Here is a 25,898-nt window from a genome sequence, read left to right as displayed (position 1 = left end):
CCCACTCGGCATGGTGCTACTAGATGCTGAAAAAGAGTTTGACCGAGTGGGGTGGGACTATCTTTGGGCAACCCTCAAGGAGATTGGCTTTGGGACACGATCTTTAACAAGAATCCAAGCACTTTATGATCGCCCAAATGCGAAAATAGGATATGCTAATTTTATTATCCCTGAGTTTCCCAGTTTTAAGAGGCACTCGTCAAGGGTGCCCCTTGTCTCCACTTTTATTTGCTCTTTCTATGGAGCCATTCATTAATGCAATACAGGCTCAGGAACGCATCAAACCTTTTATTCATGGCATCCACTCCCTTAAATTACAGCTTATGCCGACGACCTTGCAATTTATACTACTGATGTGGCAGAAGCCATGGTTAGGATTATTAAAGAAGCCAATGATTTGGGTATGGTTTCAGGGTACAAATTAAATTTAAACAAAACGCAAATAATTGTAAACCATAAAATGCCAGTCCTAGTCACTGGCATCTGCCACACAGCCACTTACTTAGACATAAAAATAAGATCTAACATTAGGGATATTAAGGCACTAAACTATGACACCTTACTAAGGGATACAACATTGCTTCTGAAAAAATGGCATAAGGTTCCCCTAAATTTGCTTGGACGAATTAACCTTATTAAAATGAATATTTTACCTATATTTCTTTATTTATTTAGGTCTATTCCGTTGCTTATTAACAACTTATATTTTAGAAAATTGGATGGTATTTTTGGTTTCTTCATTTGGGGTTATAAAAAAAATCGTAGAGCGCTTTCCCTTCTGAAACTAACACCTATTAAAGGCGGTCTAAATTTCCTGGATTTCAAAACTTATTTTTATGCTTCTTTTCTGGGCCGAATTTGCAGTCTCTTTAATTTTAAAAATCCATACTACTTTCATCAATTCATGTTAGGTCTTAAATCCATAAAAGTTTTAGCGAGAACCAACGATCCAAATTATTTTAAGAGAGTCAGGTTTAAGACTGCTAAAGACGCAGTTCACATTTGGAATATGATAATGGCTATTGATAAAACCTCGTTCTTTCACCCTAAGTTATCATTGTGGAAAAACCCGGGTCTACCCGACATTTTTAAATGATTCATCGGGGAGAATCTGGTCTAATCATGGTATAACCCAGTTGACGGACTTATATGGCTCAACGGGCTTCTTAGAATTTGATAACCTTAGATTACTTTACGAACTCCCCGAAAACATGCGCTTTAAATATATGCAGATTCGCGACTTTTTAATTGGTAAAATGAAACTTAAAGAAATTTCAGATTCAGAAATATGGACATGCATTTATGGGGAAAAAAATAAAGCTTTAATCAGTCTAGGGTATAAATGCTTTAGTCATTTTAAAACGGATGACAGCCCTAAATTGGCGCAGAAATGGGCTTCTAAATTAGGGATATGTATATCTCCAAACATCATTTCTACATTTTTTCATAATAGCAATAATTTGGTTAATTCATCCAGTTTAAGGCTTCAAGCCTATAAGACTGTATGTCAACTGTATTATACTCCGCTCAAAATTTCTAAGTGGTCAGGAAATAACACTCCCTACAATCATACAAAATGTCCAAAATGTGACCTGTTTGCGGCTGACCTGGAGCATATGATTGTTTCATGCCCAATTTTACATATATTTTGGGATAATGTGGAAAAGTTACTAAAACAGAAACAATTGATAAATACTTCTTTATCAGCTGAGATGATACTTTTAGGAATGCAACCAATTACTTCTCCTTTCAGGGATTTGTTGTTTATTTTAATATCCTGTGCTAGATTGGTCGTAGCAAGGGCATTGATCTCGGATAAACCACCTTATATAATCGAATGGTGGTGGTTGGTGAAAGAGATTTACGATATGGAACTCTCCTTAGCTAGAATACGAGGCAAACGCTCACTCAAGAAACTTGATAACATTTGGGGAACATTGTTTCCACGTATTAGTTGACATTTTATTATTATTCAATGAGTGATATGCACTTACTTTTTTCTGTACAGAATGATTTCTTCTGTTATGTGATCTAGTACTTTATGAACTCTGGAACTTTCTGTTAATGTTTTATACTTAGTAATTAATTACTTTTGTAATGATTATATGCTTGTGCTGTCAATAAAAATTCTTTTAAAAAAATGAATTTATTCACCCTGAAATTTGGAAGCGAGGAGAAAAACGTGGGTGCCTTAATCCTTGATGATCATCTGGGTAACAGTTTTTTTGGCAGAGATGGGTAAAGTGCAAGTAGGTAGGAAGAGGCTACCCTGGCAATCTGCTATTTTAACTGCAGAACACGCAGGTATTAGCGAAGCGTAAACATGCTTTGCAGGAATATGACTGGGAGGAACTAACCCAGGCCAGTGAGTGCAGAGATATCTCCCTTTTTTTGGAGGGTAGTAAACAGGACATGTTTTACAAGTGGGACAGGCCCGGCAATATGCTTCCACATATCTGAGCAACAGTGGGTAGAACACTTTGCAGGGGTTTAAAATTTTGGAAAGGGGGTGGAGGGTGAGGTCAGGATAGCCAAAGATGTGGGGCATTTCCCCTGGCCTTCACCCTTAATGAAACAACCAAGGACATACTGATGGGATCGCCCCCGACTTGTTCCGGGAGGATGTCGAGCTATGGGGTCCCCTCTTAACTCAGGTCTTGAATGCTGGAGCGCAGAGAGGGATGCCACCCTCGTGGTCGACTGGAGTGATTGTGCCTATGTTCAAGAAGGGTGACAAAGATAATCCTCAGTGTAACTGCTCTATTTCATTGATTGATGCGGTAGTGAAGGTCCTTGGAAGGGTCATTCTTAACAGTCTGATGGCCTGGTTGGATGCTAAAATGGCATCCTGTCGGACGTCCAATACGGCTTCAGGCCAGGGAGGTCTACATCTGATCAATGTGTGAATCTTTATTTAATTATTAATAAGTACACAGTAGCCTGGCCTGAATCCCTCCAAATGGCATTCATGGAACTTACATCTGCATTCGATAGGGTCAACCGCATACAATTATGGGCCCTGCTTCTCGAGCTAGTTGTGGACTCAAATATAGTGGCTGTTTTGGAGGATTTACACTCTGATACCTCCGCCTCAGTGCGCTTCTCGCACGGTGCCACCTGCAGCTGATCTTTTCCAACAAGCAGAAGTGTTCGGCAGGGGTGTATCCTTGCACCATTCTTGTTCATCCTATGTCAATGGCCTTGAGCAATCCCTTCTTTCGGTTGAGGCAGATGGCCCTAGGGTAGGTGCAAGGTCACTTCTGGTATTCTTATATGCAGATGATGTGGTTCTCATGGCCCATATGGCATGGGGTCGGCAGCTCCTCTTGGAAAAAAGTGTCACCTTTATGGATAGCTTGGACTTTTTTATGTGAATTTGACAAAATCTTATGTTATGATAGTGGGTCCATGGTCTACCAGTTCTATGACTTTCAAGGTCGGCCATCATACCCTAGGTAAAGTTTCTGTCCTTCCCTATTGAGGTGTGCTATTTGATGTTAAGAACAAATGGAAACCTTTGACTAAGGCAGAGGTCTTCAAACTTTTTGATGCCGAGACCCCCTTGTAAAACCTTTTTAGGGGTAAGGACCCCCTTCCGACAAAAGTTTCTATAAACTGGTACTCCTCATCATCATCATCTTTTGACAACCATAAATGCGCCTGTTAGACCTCATCACATCCATCCATCATTCATCCACCCACACTTTCACACATCCATTCATCCTTTTATCCTTCCATCCATCCATCCTTCATCCATCCACCCTTTCATCCTTCCATCCATCCACCCTTTTATCCATTCTTCCACGCTTTCATCCATCCATTCATCCTTCATCCGTCCACCCTTTCATCCTTACATCCATACATCTATCCTTCATCCATCTAACCTTCACCCATCCACCCTTTCATCCTTCCATCCATACATCCATCCTTCATCCATCCACCCTTTCATCCACCCTTTCATCCATCCATTCACCCATCATTCATCCACCCATCTTTTCACACATCCATCCATCCATCCATCATTCATCCATGCAACCTTTTATCCATCCATGAATCCTTCATCCATCTACCCTTTCATCCATCCATCCATCCTTTCATCCATCCATTCATCATTCATCCACCCACCTTTTCATCCATCCTTCCTTCCTTCATCCTTACATCCATCCATCCACCCATCATTCATCCACCCACCTTTTCTGTGCCTCTCTCATGGGGGGGAGGGTGGGGGGGTCAGTATCTCTCTGCGTCTTCTTTCTTCTTTCCTGATCATGGGAGGGCATCTCTGTGCCTCCCTGCTGGGGGCGGGGACGTGTCACGGGACCCACAACTCCAGGCGCGCAATATCCATTGACCTCAAAGGAGTACACTACAGCCTGCTCCCCAGCCCCCCTCCGCCCCCCTCCCCACTTCCCCTCCTCCCCCAGCTCGAAACGGCTTCAGGGACACACACACAGCCACACCCGAGTACTTGACAGATCTTTAAAAGACCTTTTACTTGTTAATGAGGGCTTGATGTTTCACACCTCGGTGTGAATTAGGCCTCCACCGTGAGCACCCTCGATCAGCCCAAGCCAGGAACTGCACTCTGACAGAAATTGCGACCCCCTTCCAAGGACTCCACGACCCCCCTGGGGTTCGCGCCCCACAGAATGAAGACCTCTAGACTAAGGGAAATAGAGCTTACCTGTCACTTGATGCACATACAATCCCCTGGTTAGCCTATGTTAAAGCAGTTTTTGCCTCACTAAGGAGAGGGGATATATACTTGACTCCCCATTCACTGTCACCTCGCGAGCTACAAGGCGTAAAAGTGTTGTTTTTGGAGCAGTCATCACTAGTCAGAGAAGTTGAATTGATGAAACCCTTGGTGAGGGGACACATGCTTTTAAAGACTAACCAGGGCACGGAGCATTATTTAGTTCAGGTATCTAATTGGCAGGATAGATTTCTTTTGGTCAGGTTTTGACTTAACCAATTATGTCAACTCCTGGCCTACAAGCCGTAAAAGTGTTGTTTTTGGAGCGGTCGTCACTAGTCAGAGAAGTTGAATTGATAAAACCCTTGATGAGGGGACACATGTTTTTAAAGACTTGCCAGGGCATGGAGCATTATTTAGATCAGGTATCCAATAGGCGGGGTAGGTTTCTTTTGGTCAGGGTTTGACTTAATCAATTATGTAAACTCCTGGACTCACCATGGGATGGGTTCATCCTAGTTGCAGGATACCCTGCGGCTGCACCAATAGGTCTCCGCAGGATACCCTGCACATTGTCATTTTCTGCGACTTTTATAGTGGGCCCAGAAAGAAGTTTTTCTTACGATTGCTAAAATCCCAGAATTTTTATCAAGTTTGAACTGCCCTTATGTACTTGCAGATGCTTCCTAATGAACATGCCTTATTTTCTGTGGTTATTTTTTGACGAGCTGTCCAGTTGTCCATGCGATCAAGACCTGACTGAATATTGTAACCATGCACTAGGAATCCTTTTAACCTGTTTTTATTGCATATTAGACTTTTTTTATTCTGGATTCAATGTAGATGTATTTTATATGCACGCTAATGTGAAATATTTATTGTGCTCTTTTATGGTTGCTGTGATCAACCGAATAAAGATTTTATGATGATGCTGATGAACAACAGGACAACTGAACAATAGCAGTGATTAAAATACTTGTTTTCTGATCCAAGCCCCTGGATTGATCTGACACCAGAGTATACCAGAGGGATGTAGAGCCCCCACAGACCAGCACTTCACTTTTCTGTTTTCGGCCAAAATTGCTATTGAACATTCATCAGTGATTGCCTAAAGGCAGTCACTCAAATGTAGCAGAACAGATGGAGATTCCACATTGATGATCAACAGTATATTGTCAAGTAGCCATGGGGGACGTAGAGATGTTTAAAAGAACTTAGCAAGGAGCCCTGACGGATCTCATAATGAAGAATCCGTATTTAAGAGGCGTGAGGGTGTGAGAAACAGCTAGTTCCTGACCAGATAGAAAAGATTATAATCAACCAATGGAAAGACTTCTACCCGAATGTATCACACCTTGCCCTATGTTGATCAGGCTGTTTGTCATGGCATCAGGCCACGGTCTGATGATTAGAAGGGACTGTATTCACAAGTTCCTAATACCAGGGCACACTGGCACCATTGCTATGGACACCAGGCACTGCGCCTCAGGCTTCCAGCTTCAGACATTGGCATCGACATCACCAGTGGTGTAACAAAACTTGAGGGGTCCCTCATGCAAAGTACATGCAGGGGCCCCAACACTCTGGATCCAGTCTGAAGCTCTCAGGCAGAGGCCTGCTAGAGTGGGAGGGGTGCCCCAGAGCTCGGGGGCCCCCTGCACTGCGGGAGTCGCAGGCCTTTTGTTACGCCACTGACCATCACCAAGGAGGAGGTCAGTTACTCAACTGCAAGGCTAGCTAAACAACAGGACAATGCAGGAAGAGGGTAAAGCAACTCCAGACTCACTTCATTGCTCACTATCCCTGTGGCTGATCTGCATGCTCCCCCACAGATACTGATGCAGAAGGCCAGAGGAACAGTCGGGATCAAGTACAAGAAGCAAACAGGAAAAGGCTGCATGCAACTATTCATTACGTGCCGACTAGGGATATGTACAACTTGCTTACTTTGCTTTTGAGTAATTCAGGAAAATTCTGCAAAAATTGTACACAACTAAGCAATTTAACATGTAAAGCGAAAATTGCATTTAGGGGCACATGTATCAAGATTCCATTTTGCGATTTCTAAATAGCGATTAATAAGGAATCACTATTTAGAAATCGCAAAATGGAAAGTATGTAGAAAATCGCTATATTTGAGCGATTTCTTAGTCTTCCTTATTTGCAAATTCGCATTTTGCGAATTCGCAATTAAGGAATAATTTCCCATACATTCCTATGGGCCAGGAGGCCCATAGGAATGATTGTGAAAATATTCTCAATTTGCGATTCGCAATTTGCGAATCGCAAATTGAGAATATTTTCAAGGGTGCAGGGGTGTCTCAAAGACACCCTGTTGCACCCCTGAAATCTACATGTGTGTGCATATGGCGCACATACATGCCCTATGGGCATGTGTGTGCGTCACATGCCACCTTCAAAAATGCCAAATTGTGCATTTTTAAAAGAATTTGCAAATTAACATCAACTACAAGTTGGTGGTAATTTGCGATTTCTTAACCAAAATTTGCAATTGTAAAATGCTACATACATAGCATTTAAGGAATCGCAAAATTGCGATTCCTTGAATGCTATGGCAAAATAAGGAATCGCAAATTTTTGCGATTCCTTAATTTGCAAATTTTTGATGCATGCCAAAACATGCAAATAGACCGTTTGCGATTCGCAAAGGCCGAAATTCTGCGAATTTCGGCATTTGCGATTCGCAAAAGGCTTGATACATCTAGGCCTTAGTGCTATAGTTTAGCCTGTGTCCTTGAGTCCATTTTGGACAAAAAGACGTATTTTAGGTTAATTGTTTTTTTTACAAAAAACACAAGTGCCGTCATATAACAGCTGCATGCATCCCGGTGGTTCACACTGTTCCCATGCTCCTGTGCTAGAATCCTGCCGCACAGGCAGTATAATTTTGCCACATTAAATATTGGCTTAATTTCAAGAATTTTGTGTAACAAACAAAACACAAAATTCATGAAATTATTCGAGATTGCTGTGGCATTAGGAAAATGTGGCCTTTGTGTCATGGTGATCCCATCAATAATTGTGCCCAGGGGATGCTCCTCGGTTGGAGCAGATGAGCGTCACCCCACTTAAATTCCCCCCAAATGACCCCTAGATGAAAAATAAAGTGGTAATTTATTACCATTTTTTTTTCGTCCTCTATCTTGAACAAATCGTCAGGGTGGAGGCGGAGCAGCTGCTGAGTGACAGCAGCAGGGAGAAGGGTGAGCTGGCTAGTCACTTTGCCGGCCATCTTGTGATGGCGAGCTACACATGCACAATTTGAAACCTCTAACCCAGGTGTCTTAAGACTGTTGGGTTAGAGTGAGTGGAGGCCTCTAGGGTACTGTGGAGCACTGAGTGAGGCCGCTCCCTCCAATTGGGGTGCTGCTCCCACAGCATGAGAGCATACCTGGATTGATTAACCCCTTGCCTGCGGGGCTAATTCCCCCGCTGTGCTGGGGGGAGTGGGGGCACATGCAGCGCCCCGGTGCTCGTGACGAGCTCCGCTCATCCTGAGATCCTGAGCCACAGTGGCCGTGTGCTCATGACGAGCTGAGCTCGTCACGACCACACCCGTTCCAATGGAACGCCCAGCACAGCAGGGGAACTATCCCCGCTTGGGAGCGGCGCAACGGTCATGACGAGCAGAGTTCGTCATGAGCACACGGCCACCGTGGCTCATGACGAGCGGAGCTCGTCATGAGCATGGGAGGGGTTAAGGGAGTTGCAGCATCCAGTTCTTATGGGCCTCAGTGAAAGGAGAGCTCCAGAGCCGAGGACGTCGTGTGGTAAATCTTTTAAATTTTATTTTGCTCACGCGCGGGTCCGCCCACCCCCACCCGGTAGATGCCAGTTGCCACTGGCTGTGCCCACTGACATTCACTGAAACTAGTTAACCCTATTTTTGCCACTTCCCCCTTGACATTTTGCAGTTTCCCTTTGATCATGAACTGCATTGCTCATTTGAGCCGCGGATCACCTGCACTCCCCAGCACCTCCATCGCAGTATATTCTGAACCTGGCCCCTATTCCCAACTGGTGACACCACTGCCACCCCAGCTGCACCCAACTGGCACATGCAAATGTCTTTTTCCACCCTCGCTCCAGTTAGATTTCTTCCATCGAATACTAATACAGCAAATAGGCCTCGTCTGTGAAGAGAAACCCTGTGGGATGGATTAGTGCATCTAGCTGGAAGATTCCAGATTAGTTTTCAGCTAGTAGTTTACTTATTATACGCATATTTTAACTTTGTCAGCTACTAAAGACATTTCATTAAGTAATTACCTGCAGATTTTCACAGGCAGCAGGAAGAACACAGCTTGAGGTTCATTTTCCATCTATCTTTCAATGAGCTTTCATTTTGGAAATAAAAATGCTCCTCTGTATACACAAGCTCAGCAGTTACACCGTTTTAGTCAAAGACCAATTACACTGGTGCGCATAATGCTTTAAATTAGTAAGCAAAAGTCTTGTATTATAGGATAACATTAACATCACTATTATATGGCATTTCCAAAGAAAGTTTATGGATTGGCCAAAATATTCTTTTTTCACTTTAAACTGAACACTTTCTAATTACTCTAAGGGAAAATGTTTCGGTGCCTAATGACAGGGTTAGCTATAAATACTACACTATAAATACTACACGTATATTCTTGTAAATATATATGTTGTAAATACGTCCTGTATAAAGCACTCTCTAGTCCATGGGTACTCACAAACATTTTCCCCGGGGCTGCAAAGTTCAGTCTATGGTGTGACCGAGAGCCGCACTGTTTCCAGCGGGGGTGTAAAGTGGGTGTAGGGAAAGCAAAGCATGTATATCTAGTGGCTGTCTTTAAAATGAAGGTGTTCCTAAAGCTAAGGGCGTAGTTACTTCCTTTCCCTAACTTCAGTTCACCTTTGAATAAGTGCTTGCTGTATATTTAACATTTTTTTCCAAGGTAGTGCTGAGTCGAGAAGCCCAGTGCTGCTGTAGCCCAGGGGGCCGTATGTAAAGGTCAGAAAGGCCGCAAGCAGCCCCTGGGCCGGACTTTGAGTATCACTGCTCTAGTCTCTTCTATGTCTCACACCCGTCGAACTTCCTGTCCAATTCATAGCGTGCTTTTGTAATCTAGGGACATATTTACAAGGAGTTAACACCACCAGAATGTGACTCTTTTCGACGTTCTGGTGGCGTTAAGTCCTTTGCCATATTTACAGGGTGGCGTTAAGCCACTTAACGTGGCTAAACGCAGCCTTGTAAATAAATGCCCCTATTCACGCAGCACTTAGCGTGAAAGGGTCGTACAATGGGTGTTGCAGTGGGCGTTCCGCCACAACACCCATTGCTTTTTGATGCTGCCCCATATTTACAAGGTTTGGGGCAGCGCCAAAAATATTACCAGGGAATACCTGGTCTTAAGCGGGCGATCCTAGGGGAAATGCTTCATTTCTCCTCGTATTTTGCTCTTTCCATGTGTGCTGCATTCTGTCCCTTCCTGCACATAAACAATCACCCCTGCAGCGCAGGCACCCGAGCAACATGGCTCAAGGATGCCTACGTTGGCGCTAGGCGGCTTCCTTATTACCAGCGCTAGGGGAAATGCAGGAGAGCGACGCATTCCTACATTTTGAAACCGAAAGAGTGCTGCGTCACCAATTTTGGCGCAACACCGCGCTCAGCCAGTTACTAGTAAATATGCCCCCTAGTGTCCAATAGTCACAACACGTATTGTTTCTCTATGCACAGTGCCTTAATGTTTGAGGGACTCCGGTTCTATATTAATCTCTTTAAAACAATCTACTAACTCCTTGGAGCAAGGACAGCACAATATTGAAGACCTAAAACAAAACATCATAACAGAAAATAAAAAAAATAAAAAAAATTGCACAAAATATATCAGAATGCTCCCTTATAATCATTTGTAAATGAAACATTGGGCAAGTTGCGTCGAAGAAATTGTCTTTGCCAAGCATTTGTGATGTGCCCTGGCCAATTCTTAGCACTGTGCTGGATGTCTCAGTTCAGTGGCAGGCTGAAGAGCCTTGTCGCAAGGGGTTGCATTAAGAATGCCTACACAATATTGATTAGGCAGGATTCCCTCGGGAAATACTTGTGACTAAAACAAAATGCAGAGATGGAAGCTTGAAAGGGACAGCAGATCTCCTAGCATTTGAACATTTCTATTGTTGCAAAGCCCAGCCCTTTAGAGGTGTGGCAGCTCCGGTCCCTAAAGGCAATGGCAAAATGTGTCACTTTGAAAAAGAAACACTGGAGAGCATGTAACTGTTCATACATAGAGCAACCATCTGCTTTCCCTGACTCGCAGCCCCCATGTGCACAGAAGAAGCTGTCCCTCACAGGCAGGTTCCAATTAGCCAATAGTTACTAGAGCACAAGGATAACCATAGACATCAATTCACCAAAAGGCCTGGAGCAGGGGAAGTGAAATCACAAGCCCTTTGACCTCCACTCACACTCACATATACTCTTTTTAATGTAAACAAACTCTCACCTGGGAGCACACATGCAATAGACAGTTAAAAGGATTTTGTTACTCATCTCAGCTCCCAGGGAAGGCCATGTTCAACCTAATTGTGCTCCATGTTTTATTACACTAACAGTGACTAATGTAATGTTATTCACTATTAATGTACTCCAAAATGAATGGAAACAAAGCGAGTGGAGCGCCATGTATGAGCTGTCTCTGTATTCCTGGCACTGGTTTTGCCACCTCTGAGGTCAGGGGTCGCACAGGCAGGGCTAGAGGTCACAAGGGGCAAGCCAGGGGTTCAGTGGCGCAGCTAGCTCTTGTGTCACCCGTGGTGGTCACTGCTTTTGCCGCCCGGCGACCACGTGAGTGCTGGCAGTTTTTGAGGCAGCCACATGAAAGAGCAGGGGTGGAGGCTGCCTCCCCCAAAGCTCGTGCCGCCCCGCCTTGCTATGCCACTGCAGGGGGTCGCAGCTGCGACCTCTGGTGGCCCCAAAATTACGTCGAAGTTGATAACCATTCAATGCTTTGCAGCTGCCTGAGTTTCCACTAAGCATTGATATATTTCCGTGAGACCGTCGAGAAGAGAGAAAACACCTCTGAGGTTCTCTTTTTTCATTGCAATTTGCAAGGAATAAGAGGGCTGAAATTGTGAATTTGCAAAATCCTTTGCAACTCGCACTGTCATTTGAATTTATTGTTATTAATTTTCGTACCCCGCATAGCCTGTCACTATGCATGTGGAAAAAATGTGCAAGCTTAGGGTTTTATCCGAGTATTTTATTAATATATTTTCAAAAACAATCAGCAATTACGGATGTAGCACCTTTTTCTAGGCTCTGCAAGCTAACATTCTGCCTTACGGCGGAGGCAAACATTTCCTTTCAAGATCAGATGAACAGAAGGAATTAAAATCACATAGAGGTGCAACTAGAGACAGCCTGAGATGGAGCGCTCAATTTGCACTGGTAGTTGCAGGTGGTGGGTGTGGCCTCATATTTTGGGGACCAGAACTTATTTTACATCATCAGACTTTCAGCCTGATTCATCAAAGACCCGTTTTGCGAGTCTTTAATAGCGATTCATAAGGAATCGCTATTAAGGACTTGCAAAACGGGATTCATGTAGGAATTGCAAAAAATATTGCGATTCCTACATCTTCCTTATTTGCGATTAGCAAATTGCTAATCGCAAATAAGGAATAACTCCCCATTCATTCCTATGGGAATGAATGGGGAGTTATTCCTTATTTGCGATTAGCAATTTGCTAATCGCAAATAAGGATGCGATTTCAAGGGTGCCAGGGGAGTCCAAAGGACACCCTGTAGTACCCCTGAAATGCAAATTTACACAGGTGTTGCGCACACACGTCCAAAGGACATGTGTGTGTGTAACATGCAACTGAGAAAAATGCACTAAAGTGCTTTTTTCTACTTTTTTCGCTATTTACCACGAAGTCTGACTTCGTGGTAAATAGCAGCCAGAAATTGCGAATTCGCAATTTAAAATTGGTTAATGAATTGCATTTAAGGAATCTCAAATAGAGATTCCTTAAATGTAATTCCTCGCAAATATGCGATTTCGCAAATAGCGATTTTTGCATTTGGGATGATGAATCCCAAATGCAAAAATTGCGCTCGCAAAGGGCCAGATTCTCAGAATCTGGCCCTTTGCGAGCACATTTGCCTTTCATGAATCTAGCTGTTTGACCCAGAGCAAGAGGGGTAAAGAGGGAGGAAGAGAAACAAGAGAATATTGAAAACATAGAAAGCGGCGATGGCAAAGAATGTACAAGAGTGAGGTAAAAAGACAGGAACTGTAGGGTGGTGGAAAAAAGATGTGGAAACAAGACTTGGTATTCAGCAACCCCGGCATTCAACAGCACCGGTGGCGAGCTCATAAGAAAATCTTTGTACTCCTGCACAAATTAACCAATGTTGACCGCTCAATAAACAGTGCATCACAACAATATATAGCTACAGCTTAAACATATATTTTCCTTGGTACTTACATCTTGTGTTAGGGTTTCCAGTGATTTGCCCCTGCTGATTCTCTGGCTGTTGGAACCATGCCTAAGGGACCTGAAACAATCAAAACCATATAGATGTGAAATCCAAATAACAGCTTTTGACCTTTATGTCTTTGGTATTATGAGGAACCAAAATCCTGACACACATTATCTCCAGTTCATAACCCTTGTCACAGTTTACATCAGAAGCTGATGCCTTCTTCAATGGTCTTTAATCTGGCCTAACAGAAACCAATTTCCCCCCTCTGATCCCTGAATTGATAGTTCTACAGTCAAAGGAGGAAGTGGAATTTAAAATGAAAAGCTTGCTCCCCATTTATATGAGGCAATCAGTTTTCATCACTTCAACAGCCAAAATGGACAATTTAATCCTCTTTTGAATCGCTTTAGATGCAGCCTGTATAAAGTGAATTTGTTCAGGAAAATTGCTCAGCGAGCGCGTTTCAGGCTGAAGCCCTACTAAGCGTAGTCACCTGCGCTCTTGCCGGATGTGATGTTGCACACTGAGAATTGACCGCTCCTTGGCAGGTTGCCCCTCAAAGGATCCACTCAGCATGCGCTGCCTTGTGCAGGCCCTGTAAAACAGAGTGATAAAAAACAGCAGGTAAGTCGTCAACAAAGTTTAATTACAGTAAGAAATGTTGCATTCTTTGTTTTGTACACTGTGAGCCTGATGCAAAGGCATTAGAATGCTGTATAACAGAAGAAGTTTATTACTTATCTCTTTTTGTTAAATCTTTTTTTGGCACAGGAAGATAAAGTGATTTGCAAGAATCATAGACTGTTGAGCTGAAACAAATACTTGGTTAACAATGTTGCGAAGATGGCAGCACAAGCCACTAGGCCACATCTCTTCACTACATGTGAATAGATCCTTACAAAGCAATGTCAAGAACTGGAAAAGAACAAGGGTCAGTGCAAAGGGGACTGGCTCACTTTAAGGCCCCCTTTCAGTCATGTCTGGCTATATCGTTGCTTAGGATTTTGCTCTGCCTGATTCAGAGTGGGTAGGATTTCCTCACCTGTATTTCCGGGTGCGGGACAGCCAGACCCAATTTTTCCAGTTGGTAATTCCAGCCATAGTGCAAAGGTGTGTGCATGCCGTCTAGCAAAGGATACACTTACACTAGAAAACCCTATGGGGTGACAATGTTTTTGGGACATTTCACCCATGGGATGTGTGCTGTATAGTACAGCACACATGCAATGAGTCAAAGGTTTGGAGAAAGTAACACATTTCTCTGACTTTGTGCCTGCCTCCAGGAGGCACTATTTTTAATGCATACCCAGGTCTGAAAATCTTCACACATCTGTCTTTGTATCAAAAACCATTAGTGGTCAAAACCATTAAGGGTAGCATTGGAACGACCAAGTACAACCAATGGGATATCCCCTTGAAACAAAGTTGTGAAAAGCGCTACGCTAAGGGCAACTTACGAGCGCAAAACTGTTTTGTACTGGAAACTAAATACTTTATCAAGACTTTTCCCTTCCTCTTCCCTAAACCCTAAAACCCTATCCCTGCTCAACACCCCATACCCCTGCCCTAAATCCTAAAGCCCTACCCCTATGCTCCCCCCTGGCCCTCACTCCTCCCCTACCCTAAACCCTAAATCACTACCCCTGCGCTCTCCCACTGGTCCCCAGTCCTTCCCTTACCCTAAACCCTATAACACTAACCCTGCACTCCTCCCATCCCCAGCCCTTCTTTAAGCCAAACCCCTAAAATAGTAGCCCCTCACCTCATGCCCAAACCCCCTTACCACTCTCCTCGTGCAGGCAACTCATCTGACGGGCAGTACATGTCATTGTGAGGAAGCGGAAGAGTCTCTCCGTTTCTTCTAACAATATGAATTGCCTACCAACGCAGCTTTTTCCACGCATATTCTCCTACTAATTACACATATGCCTTTACCATGCATCCCTTTACAGCAAAATTTGTTGTAAAGCGCGAACAAATACCCTAAGGCGTCAAGGCGCTACTACAGTTACAGCTAACTGGTGGGAGCAGGGAATGAAATATCAAATTTCCAAAGTAAAAAGCCAGGTCTTCAAAGCATTACAAAAAGGAAGATGTAACTCTAAGCCGGATATGGATAAAGGAAGAGTGTTCCAGAGCTTGGCTGCCGCGACCGAGAAAGCTCTTCCTCCCCATCGTGACCTTTTGTATCTTGGAACAACCAGACTATTTTTATTGGCTGATCGCAGTTGTCTGATAGGGACATAAAGGTGGAAGATGTTCCTGATTCCTTCTGGTCCTGAATTGTGTACAGCCTTATGCACAATATACAAGACTTAAAAAAAAATATTTTTCTTGAGCCAATGCACATTCTTGATGGCAGCCGATATTGAATGGCATTTAGGGGTGTCTAGTACCAGTCTTGCTATGGAATTCTGTACCAACTGGAATTTATTGATGGAAGACTTTTCAGATTCTAAAAGGGGGGCATTACAGTAATCCAACTTTGATAAAAATTAGTGATACAGCAGGTTGCTTCCGTGCACCAAGGGAAAGAAATGGAAATATCTTGTCATGTGCCTGGCTAGCACCAAGAAAAATAAACATAGGCATAAGGGAAGGCAGCTCGGTGGTGAATACATCTTAGCATGCTTCTTTTTATGAAAACGGGTGCACGAACAATTGCACTTAATACAATCTTAGGGCAGCTCCTAGCTGCACTAACATCTGAGGCCAGTTCTTAGGGTGATGCGTAAGTGTGGGTCAGCAGCTTGGTTTATGCACAAATAAGTGCATTTTAGCGATATAATTAGGGGGAGATTTACTAAGATTTTGCGCCGTGTTTGCATCACCAAAGTGATGCAAAATGACGCAAAATCTTTTTTTCCTAATTGTCTTTCCGGAGCTAAACTTTTTTAGCCCTGGAAATAACATAAGAGTAATGAGAAGCTGCGCATAGCGCTGCTTCACATTACTTTGCGCCATGGGGGGTGCCAAGGGTGGTGCATGGGCGTACCCATGCAACCAACCAAGGGTTCTCACGCTAAACCCAATTTACTAAATACAGTAGATTGGGTTTAGCAGGAGAAAACTGTGCCCTTTTAAACTAGGTGCAAGGAAAGAGAAATGCTTTCATTTCTCCCTTATTTTCTGACTTTGCATGTGTTACAAAGTGGGGAAAGCTTTACCTCATCTCTAGGCATAGTATTTTGTACAGAAAGGGTATCTTTCCTGTACAAAACCTATGCTGGACTCACACACACACACACCCTAGCACTATGGTTCTAAGGTGTGTCGGTCAGCGCCAGCACAAGGGAAAGGGAAGGCGAGAGCTATATGTTTGAAAATATGGCACTCTCCTGCTCCCTCCCTATTATGCAGCGCAGCCTCGTGGGGCTGAACTGCGTTGCGTGGAAATTTGTTAAATCCCCCCTATATATCGTTCATGTGGACTTCGTAACAACTGGAAGACATCTCCGTTGTCAGAGATGATTGTCTGAAGTTGATGTAGTAATGTGGAGTGGTTCGTTTTTCAGTAATAGCTCCGAAGAGCATCACACAGAGCATAGAGACATCAGCAAAACATCTGTGGGAGCTGAGATGATTCAATAGAATATTTATAACATGGATGCCTGCCGTGAAGGGTTCCTCGGGGCTCCAAGGAGAAAATACAGTGATTACAGGGCTGGGATTACAATGCAGCCCACAGTGGAGGAGAGGCAACGTAGCATGTGTTTTCCCACAACTTAAAGACAGATGCCTTCTGGGGACGCAAAGAACGAGGAAGTCCTACAATCTCTGTTGCAGCGTGCGCAATGTAATTCATTTTATTTATTTATTTCTTTACCTACCTCTGTTCGGCTGTATGCTGTAGTTTACTACCCCCCACCCTGCCCCTCCCCCCCCCCACCCTGCCCCTCCCCCCCCCCCACCGCCCGCAGCACTCCGTCGAGGAGCTGCTACTGGTTAACAGCTTTGGGTCGGTGGCATTGGCCATATCACGTAAACAGATTTGTACAGTATCAGTTAAACAGAATTTGTTCCGTTGTCTTTGGATATGATGGTGCTAATGCCAGTATCAATTAAGCAGATTTGGGTTCGTCACCCTTACACCTGCCATGAGGCAAGCGTAAGGTTCTGGCACAGTGGCGTCCTAGAATTGTTGCAGTGAAGTCTGATGGATTTCACTGTGCCACTCCTATGAGGCCTTGTTGCGTGGGAACGCCCACCCTGCATAGTTCATACCTGATGTAGGTATAATGTAGCGCAGGCCTTCACAAGGTCACGCCTATGCCTAGATGCGTCACTTTGTAAATATAGTGCAACATGGTGCAAAATTAACGCTGCAAGTATGTCAAGAAAATGACGCACCTGTGGCTTTAAACTGCCGGAAGGGGTTCAAGGGGCTCATGAATGAGCCCCCTGCATTTTTCCCCTACATTGACGCACACTGGCTGCCATGCACCAATGCAGGCACCATTACGTCATGGTGTTGCGGATTTGATTGATGTTGTGCAGGAAGGGACACCTGCCTGCCAAAAACATATAAATCCAGGGTATTTCCTTTTCCTCTGTGTGGTGTGCATTGACGGCGGATTTGAAGGTTGTGTGAATTTCAGGGGTATTGTTATGGCTCCATCACTTCTTGAGACATCTACAGGTGCGTCTGGACTAGTGGAGTTCGTAGGAGTGAACCAGTTGGCCTTATTGGCGTGCTGTTTGCCTGTTTTCTTGAGGGGTGCCAGGGTTTTGGCGCAGTTGGAGATCCATCGGTGGAAGTTGTGCGCTGCGGTGTTGACGTATATAAGCGTTGGCGGAGTGGTGGTGCTGAGGGATTTGACCAGAAGTTCTTCGGTGGCCTTAATCCAGCTGCGACTGGGGATGGGGAGATGATGGAGGTGGTATACGGTGGGCATGGTGAAGGCGTGATGTACACAATGATGGTCAGTCCAGGAGAGTTTGGGGGTGTGGCTGTGGCTGAAGTTCCCGCTGGCGGAAAAGACGGGCTTGAGCGTGTCTCCGGCTATGTGGGGTGGTGCGGTGACTAGCGGCTTGAGTCCAATGTTGTCGAGGTTTCCCAATAGGGGGGTGGTGTTCTGGTCACTGGGGTTTTCCAGGTGGAAATTGAGGTCTCAGAGTGGGATGTACTTGGTGGTTGGGAGGGTCTGGGGTGCGATGAGGTCTACAATGGCATCTGTGAATGGTGATTCATGGTCCGGGGGGCCTGTAGATGAGGGTGCCACACAGGGTTGTTCCATGTTCGCTGTTGGGTCATTAGAGTGCATGGTCAGTCGGAGTGTGCTTTTGTAGACAATGGCAATGCATTCTCCTAGATAGTCAGGGTGGTCTGGCAAGTGAGTTTGTAGCCTTCGGGGACTGTGATGACAATGTTCGGTTCAGTGCAGAGGTTGGTCCAGGTTTCTGTGAAGAAGGCGATGTCTGAAGTGGTGGCATCGAGGAGGTCCCAGATTTCTGTGGTGTATTCGTGGAGGGACAAGACATTGAGGAGAATGCAGTGGAGCTTTTATGGTGCACTGTTGGTTGGATTGGCGGCAAGAGGCGCTGGTGTGCTGATGTGGCAGGAGGTGCATTTGCAGTTTCGTCAGGTGCAGGGTGCAAGGGTATTCTTCGGTGATGCTAGATGGCAGTCAGTGTGGCGTCCAGGGTTGAGGGTGAGACGGGTGCTGGCATTGTAGCAGTGTAGTGTTCAAGAGGCTGGGTCCCTGGTGCTGGGCACAGTACAGGGGCGGACGGACGCTGATTGGCTTGCCTTTGGCTTGCCTTCGGCGCACCAGTCGCATGTCCGCTGCACATGGCCTCACAGGGTCTGCCATTAAGTAGTGCTGCAGGGGGGCTAGACAGCTAGGAGGTGGGAAACGTGGGAGAGGACACTGGAGGGGGTGGGGACGGTGATTGCAGCCACAACAAGGGAGAGAATAGGGAAAAGGGAACTGCAAAAAAGCACAGGAAAAACAAAGCCTAACAAAGCAAAGATTATAAAAAAGCAAAGGTAGATAAACAACGGAGAAGATCATAAAGATGAAAAGGAACAGCAGAAAAGAGGAACAGGAGGACAGTCAAGCTGCAGATAGATCAGTGATGCTCTACAGTTGGACCACCAGGGATGAGGTTCAGGCAGGAGCCTGCGGGTGGAGGAGGGACTCGAACACCTGACCTACGGGTCAGAGGACCCAGCAGCAGCAGCAGATGGGGACAGCAGCAGCAACAAGACAGAGCAGTGCTGTGGGAAGAGGAATTCCACTAAGGGTTAGTCCCCTGTACACCCAAAAGCAAGATAACAAGGGGCAAAGAAAGGCAGCACCACCTGGTTGCCTCTTCCGATCTAACAGTGGCGACCAGATTCTGTGTTCTCCATTTCCCCCGCGAGTAACAGAGGATCAAGCTGCATACCCAAGGGCCTGGGCCAGAACTGTCCCCTGTGCCCCTGGCACCCACTGCCACCAGTGACTGATCTCAGCGACTTGAGCCAGATAGTGGAGTCCCCCACCAGTCTTTTGCGGTGCCCTTGGTGATGTAGGTCAGCTGCATTGCAGGGATTGCTTAGGGCATGGTGTGCGCCACCCACAGGTGCTAGGCTTGGGCCAGACTCGTCCCAGTCCTCCTCCGCTACTCGTTCCACCTTCTCTTCACCTGGACATTGACCCCGGGGCTCAATACACTGCACTCTCTCCAAATTTTTGACTCAGCATGCAGGAGCCTCAGCCAGGTAGTTTTGCCCAAGCCTGGGTATAGAAGTCACTGCCAACTTCACTGGGGAACCTCCAGATGCAGGTGATACAACAGGGCCCCCTAAGGCGTGAAGTTGCAGTGCTCCCACCACACAAGTTTGGTGCAGCTCAGGGGCCTCACTCTCCGCGCAACATCCTCCGGCATGTGATGCAGGGAGGCGCAGCCCGTCATTGGTAATCTACTCCATGTACCCCAGTGTAGTGGTGGCGTCTGGTATGCGATTCAGACCTCCCTACGTTGGTGTGCAGGAGCGCCTCTACCATTCATAGCTCCAAGGGGCACCAGGCAGTCTTCTCACACAGGTCTGCAACCTGTCTCCATGCGACCTGCCAGACTTCACCACCAGCTATGGGTGATCGCCGACGCCTTAACATCTACTGCCACGGCCCAGCAACTCCACAGTATCTCTGTCTCCAACTCTGGGTCACAGACGCAAGCCCAACAAGGCCTCTGGGCCCTGGGGACTGTCCCTGCTTTCAAGGTTTTGTCTGCCATGGTATTGCAAGGAGGGCGCTATGAAAAGTGATGCATCACTGTTTTTTACTAGCGATGCGCCTCCTTTTATAACTGTAGCCCTGAATCTGCATTTTGTCCTCCCCTAGTGCTTTGGCAGGTCATGCTGGCTGTTGGGGGATTTAGGGGGGGTTGTTGATCTGTGCTTGACTTGGCCCTGGCTGCTCCATTCTACATTCCATTGGTTTTATTTCCACGTTAAGAAAACTGCTGCTAACTAACGCTAACACTAGTTAGCAGCAGTTCTTGTAAATATACCCCTCAGGGGCATATTTACAAGCCCCTATCGCCATCACAAGGTCAATTTCAGTGACGTTGTAATGGCGATAGGGGCCTCGCCTTATTTACAAGGCAGCGTTAAGTCACTTAACGTGGCTTAAAGCTAACTTGTAAATAATGCCCCCTGTCACTCTATGCTTAGCGCGAAAGGGGAGGGCAATGGGTGTTGCGGTGGGCGTTAACCGCAACACCCATTGATTCCGATGCTGACTCCTATTTACAAGGGAGGCGTAAATAGGAGGCATCGCAAGAATTAAGACCAGGAAAAACCTGGTCTTACCCTGGCACAACGAGGATAAATGTTCAATTTCTCCTCGTTTTTGCTGTTTTCATGTGTGCTGCGTTGTGCAGCACACATGAAAACAGCAAAAGGCCAATGATTGTTTATGTACAGGAAGGCCCCCCTTCCTGCTCATAAACAATCATTAAAAATGCTGTTTTGCAACCTCTGTGAGTGCTGCATTATGCAAGACACATGGGGCCTCATTTATGAGGCTGTGTGTCACTTTTACGCCGCCGGTACGCCACTTTTTGTGACGCACCAGTGGCGTAAAAAATGCGCTTTGTTGCGCCAGATTTACAAAGTGACGCATCTAGGTAGATGCTGCATTTTGTAAACCCCTGCGCCACATTATACCTGCGCCAGGTATAATGTATGCAAGGGGGGCGTATTGACGCAAGAAAGGGATGTAGAAGTGACGCAGTGAAATCTATAAGATGTCACTGCGCCACTTCTAGGATGCAAATGCGTCAATATCTTACGCCTGCCTCACAGCAGGCGTAAGACTGACGCAGGCCCTTTCACATGGGGCTTGCCCCCATGTGAAAAAGGACGTATTGCTGGAGTTGCGTCACTGTAGGGACACTCCAGCAATGCGTCACTTTTGCGCCATACAGATACGTCAGAAATACTGACGTATCTGTAACTCCTTGCGCAATGATGAGTCATAGTGTGATTATAATGCACCATTGGTGTCGCAAGGAGGGCGCAATGAAAAGTGACGCATCGCTGTTTTCACGCAGCGATGCGTCACTTTTCATAAATGAGGCCCACAGAAGTTAGAAAGCGGCATTTAAAGATTGTTTATGTGCTGGAAGGGGGACCTTCCCGCACATAACCAATCTTCCCCTGAACGCAGACACCCTTGCACTATGGTACAAGGGTGCCTGCGTTGGCGCTAGGCTGCTAAACTTAGCGTCAGTGCAGGGGGAAATGCAGGACTGCACCATATTGAAGTAAATATGGTGCAGCCCTGCTTTTCAGAAGTGGTGGAGCATGTCGTTAAGCCAAGGAGGCCAACGACACGCTCTGCCACTTCTTTATAAATATGCCCCTCAGTGAGTACTTAAAACTGTTGTTCTCTCTTCCGAATAGATTGGGCTACTTTCAACTCAAATTCCAGTTCATGCAAATTACCTTTTCTAAAGGTCAAAGTTGAAGCTTTGAAGCTTAGACCTCCACCTCCTGATTATATTTGCTGCCCAGTCAACAAAGACTACTAAAGTCAAATATCACTTTAAATCTACAACTAACTCATTACACGGTGAGAAACTTACCAGTGGTGCAGCAAGGTCAGGTGGTACCCGGTGCGGAAAATGACAAAATGGCAAAAATATGTGTTTAAAACACATATTTTTGCCATTTTGTCACCCCCTTTAGTGATGACACTTGTCACCCTCGCCTTGACAGAATGGCAAAAATATGTTTAATCCATTCATTATGAGAGCGACGAGGTGCACACCGATTTCTTCATTTTTTTTAACTCATCCCTTTGCAATTACTTCATCTCAAGATCCGCGTGCTACCTGGAAACGTGGTCAGCCCTAGGCCACGCTGTAATGAAATATGCAAGAGCCTGGAGTGAAACGTCACTCCAATCCGGATGCACAGCTTGGACAGAGTGCATTGTGGGACTTTCAGGCAGATATCGTGAGTGAAGGAGTAGGTTGAAGAATGAGAGGGAGTTTCATTGATAACAGGTGAAGGTGGTGGGTGGAGACATGCCAAGGTTAAAAGTAGAGAGATTAAAGAGGTGAAAAGTGGGTTTGTTTCGTTTTGGTGGACAAGTTGGGAGGACGCTAGCACTCACAGTTTCAAAGGTATGGATCAAAGGGAATGACGATGTACTGAAGGGTACCAGTTAGATTTAAAGTAAAAATCGTTTGCACGTCATTATGGGTGGGGTGAGTGAAATGAAACAGAGGGTGGACCTGAGGGGCAGAATAAGGGGAGGAGGGCTGTTTCATTTGAAATCTTGGGTATGCATCAAGTGGTAGTGGTAGGTTATGACTTTAGCGGGAAAGCGTTGATTATGTAGTAACGTGAAAAGTGAGATTGTTTTATGAGCAATGATCAATGAGATGCAGTAGGGTTAATACACTGTCTAATTCATGTGTTTAAAATTTGTAGAAAACCCCTGACGAAGGGCCAGAAAAAATAGGCCCGAAATGCATTGGGTAAATAAGATCAACGATTGCGGATAAACTTATGCACACTTTCGGGGTGCAGGATAAGGCCTGGATTGGCATTTCTGCATCATTAAGAGTATAGTGGAGACGTAAGCGCCTCTCGTGACATGAGGAATATATATGAAGAATGACACATTTCTGGATTACAATGAGAAAATAAATAACTGGTGAAATATGGTGAACTTTGTGGCATCTTTAATATGCATGTAAAATCAAGCTGTGCATCCAGATTGGAGTGACGTTTCACTCCAGGCTCTTGCATAAAAAATATGTTTAAAACACATATTTTTGCCATTTTGTCACACCCTTTAGTGATGACACTTGTCACCCTCGGCTTGACAGAATGGCAAAAATATGTTTAAAACACATATTTTTGCCATTTTGGTGCCCTCCTCAGCAGGGCCGGACTGGGAACCAGAACCGGCCCTGGCAAAGTGCTCGGCCGGCCCCCCTCCCCCCCCCCTCCGGGAGGAGAGGGGAGGGGGGAGAGGTGCGACCGCGCTCTGTGACAGGGCCGGTTTTCGGTCGTTTTTGTTACAGGGCCGTTTTTGCAGCATAACGGCCCTGTAACAAAAACGGCCCCAGGGGCCCAAAACCGGCCCCCAACCATGCGGCCCACCGGGGAATTGCCCGGTGCCCTCAACGGCCAGTCCGGGCCTGCTCCTCAGTGATGACACCCGGGGGCGGCCTGCACCCACCGCACCCTCCTTCTTACGCCACTGAAACTGTCAAAGAAAGTGAGACATGCCCATTTTTAGCTGTGTTTGATCGCTGGACTAATAAGGCGCTTACTTGACTTCATTGATTACTTTCCCGCCTTTTCAAAGACCGCCATGTTATTCCTCCGAGAAGGGAAATAGAATAGACATGGTTTAGCAAGAAGGGGGTGGACAATTGCCTCAAAGAAAACAACTACGGCCCCGATTCTGTCAATATATTATTTCGACTTGTGCAACAGCAATCTGCTAAATGAGTTCAGTTGATCTGATTGATAGCTTTGTGTTTTATACAATAAAAGTCATTAGTCATACAGTAGCCCATAGCATTATTTCTGCAGTTCGCCCGTCTGGCCGATTCTATCATGCTGCTGAAAGAACATGACCCACAGGCAGGCTGGCTCGTTCTCTCGCTCACGCTGTGTTTCTTCTGTTCTCTAAAAATGTAACTTTTTAGCAGAGGTGTATTCTGCAAAATGAGGTTTGGTAGTATTCATGGGCTCAAATTAAAGCGTTGGTCTTAGGAAGAAAAACATAAAACACTGACATTTACCATAATATAAAAAAACAAAAAGCACGTTAGTGGAATTGGACAGTCGCTCATGCACCCATAAGTAATGCTGTACACAAAGGAAAAATTAATATTAATGGAATCAGACTGCAGAGAATCAACTTTCAAATAATGTCTTCACTTGGGGACCCTACAGCCTAATATGACCTGTGGATTTTGTACGTCACTTTTATGTGTAAAAAATGTGTCACTTCCTCGTCCAGTTCCTATGTTAAGAAGATTAGTGGTGAGCGAAATATCTATTAGAAAAAATTGGAATTTTTTTACAGCACTTCAGATTGGAAGTTTGCATTCTGGAAGTCAGCTATACTGGGTTTTCAAAAAGCACAGTAGTATTTTATGAATTCTTCTCCTGAACGTGAACATGGCCACCCTGATGACTATTGGGTCACCTAGCAACCTTAGCTGTCTGCTCGACCAGTTTTTATTAATTTCAGTAGCCTATGTGCACAAAAATAGGAACTCATGTGCCATTTAAATGATCTACTAATGCCTGCAAGACCCCGATGCTGTGCATGTGGCTGATAAATGGCTAAAATCAACACAGAAACCAATTCAGCACTTTGAGATAAAGGCTTATGAGTGTGTGAAGTAATACTCTTGTGGTACTATTACACCCATAAACACCTTTGGGAATTGCCCCCACAACATCTGAGAGATTTATTTAGTGAATATTCATATGCAATAGGTACAAATAGAAAGTAGTGTGTCCTCTGCACTTCAATGAATAGGGAGTTGGACATGCCAGGATTAATAACCGCAGACATTTATTGACTATGGGAAGTAGGTCTTCTGTAGTCCCAGTAAACATGCTCATAAATGCCTTAGTGAATTGACTTCATGAATTTCAGAAACATAAGAGTAACTGACTTTTGGAAAATAAGCAGGCACAAAATTAGAGGGGATAGCAATTTTTGGAGGGTTTGGACCGAAGAAACTTTTAGGGTTCAGAGATAATGGATACGTCTATAAATTCAGTAGATACATTGATATGGGGTTTGGCCTACGTGGCATAATGATACACTCTGGAGAGCCTCACGATTCTACATTGACAGTTGTCGCATAGCAATAGAGAGATGCCAGAAAATGCATGTCTCCAAAATATAAAGTGGTGATAATTTGTCTTCTTACTTTCAATGATCATGATAAACGATGTTGTTGGTAGCTTAACATTCCATCAATAATTTCCAGGTAACCTTTTGAGTTGGAGTTTACTAGCAAAATCATGAGGATATGTCATGTCTACTTTGATGAAAAGCTCACTGCTTTCTCCTGTCCTTCAAAGTTACTTGGTAATCATCTCATGCAAATGCTATATTGAAGTGAGTAGACTGTTTTTATTGAAAGTGTTAGTTTAGGCATTGGAATCGTGTGTGTAGGTGCCTCCATGGTTGATAGCAGCTGCTGCTAGATTTAGAACGTGAACTGACATTGACT

At 45.0% G+C, this 25,898-nt stretch overlaps 1 protein-coding gene across 1 annotated transcript in view; it reads right to left on the bottom strand.

Moving 5' to 3' along the window:
• NALCN (sodium leak channel, non-selective) overlaps positions 1 to 25,898 on the bottom strand; it is a 2,672,759-nt gene that overhangs the window by 345,072 nt on the left and 2,301,789 nt on the right. The window contains exons 18-19 of the mRNA XM_086934370.1: positions 13,678 to 13,779; positions 13,187 to 13,256 (exon numbers count right to left, since the gene is read on the bottom strand). Coding sequence (XP_086790496.1) covers positions 13,187 to 13,256; positions 13,678 to 13,779 — 172 coding nt within the window. The remainder of the gene's footprint in view (positions 1 to 13,186; positions 13,257 to 13,677; positions 13,780 to 25,898) is intronic.

This window comes from Lissotriton vulgaris, chromosome 8, assembly GCF_964263255.1.
Source record: "Lissotriton vulgaris chromosome 8, aLisVul1.2, whole genome shotgun sequence".
NCBI lineage: Eukaryota > Metazoa > Chordata > Amphibia > Caudata > Salamandridae > Lissotriton > Lissotriton vulgaris.
This window is presented reverse-complemented; position numbering and strand designations above follow the sequence as displayed.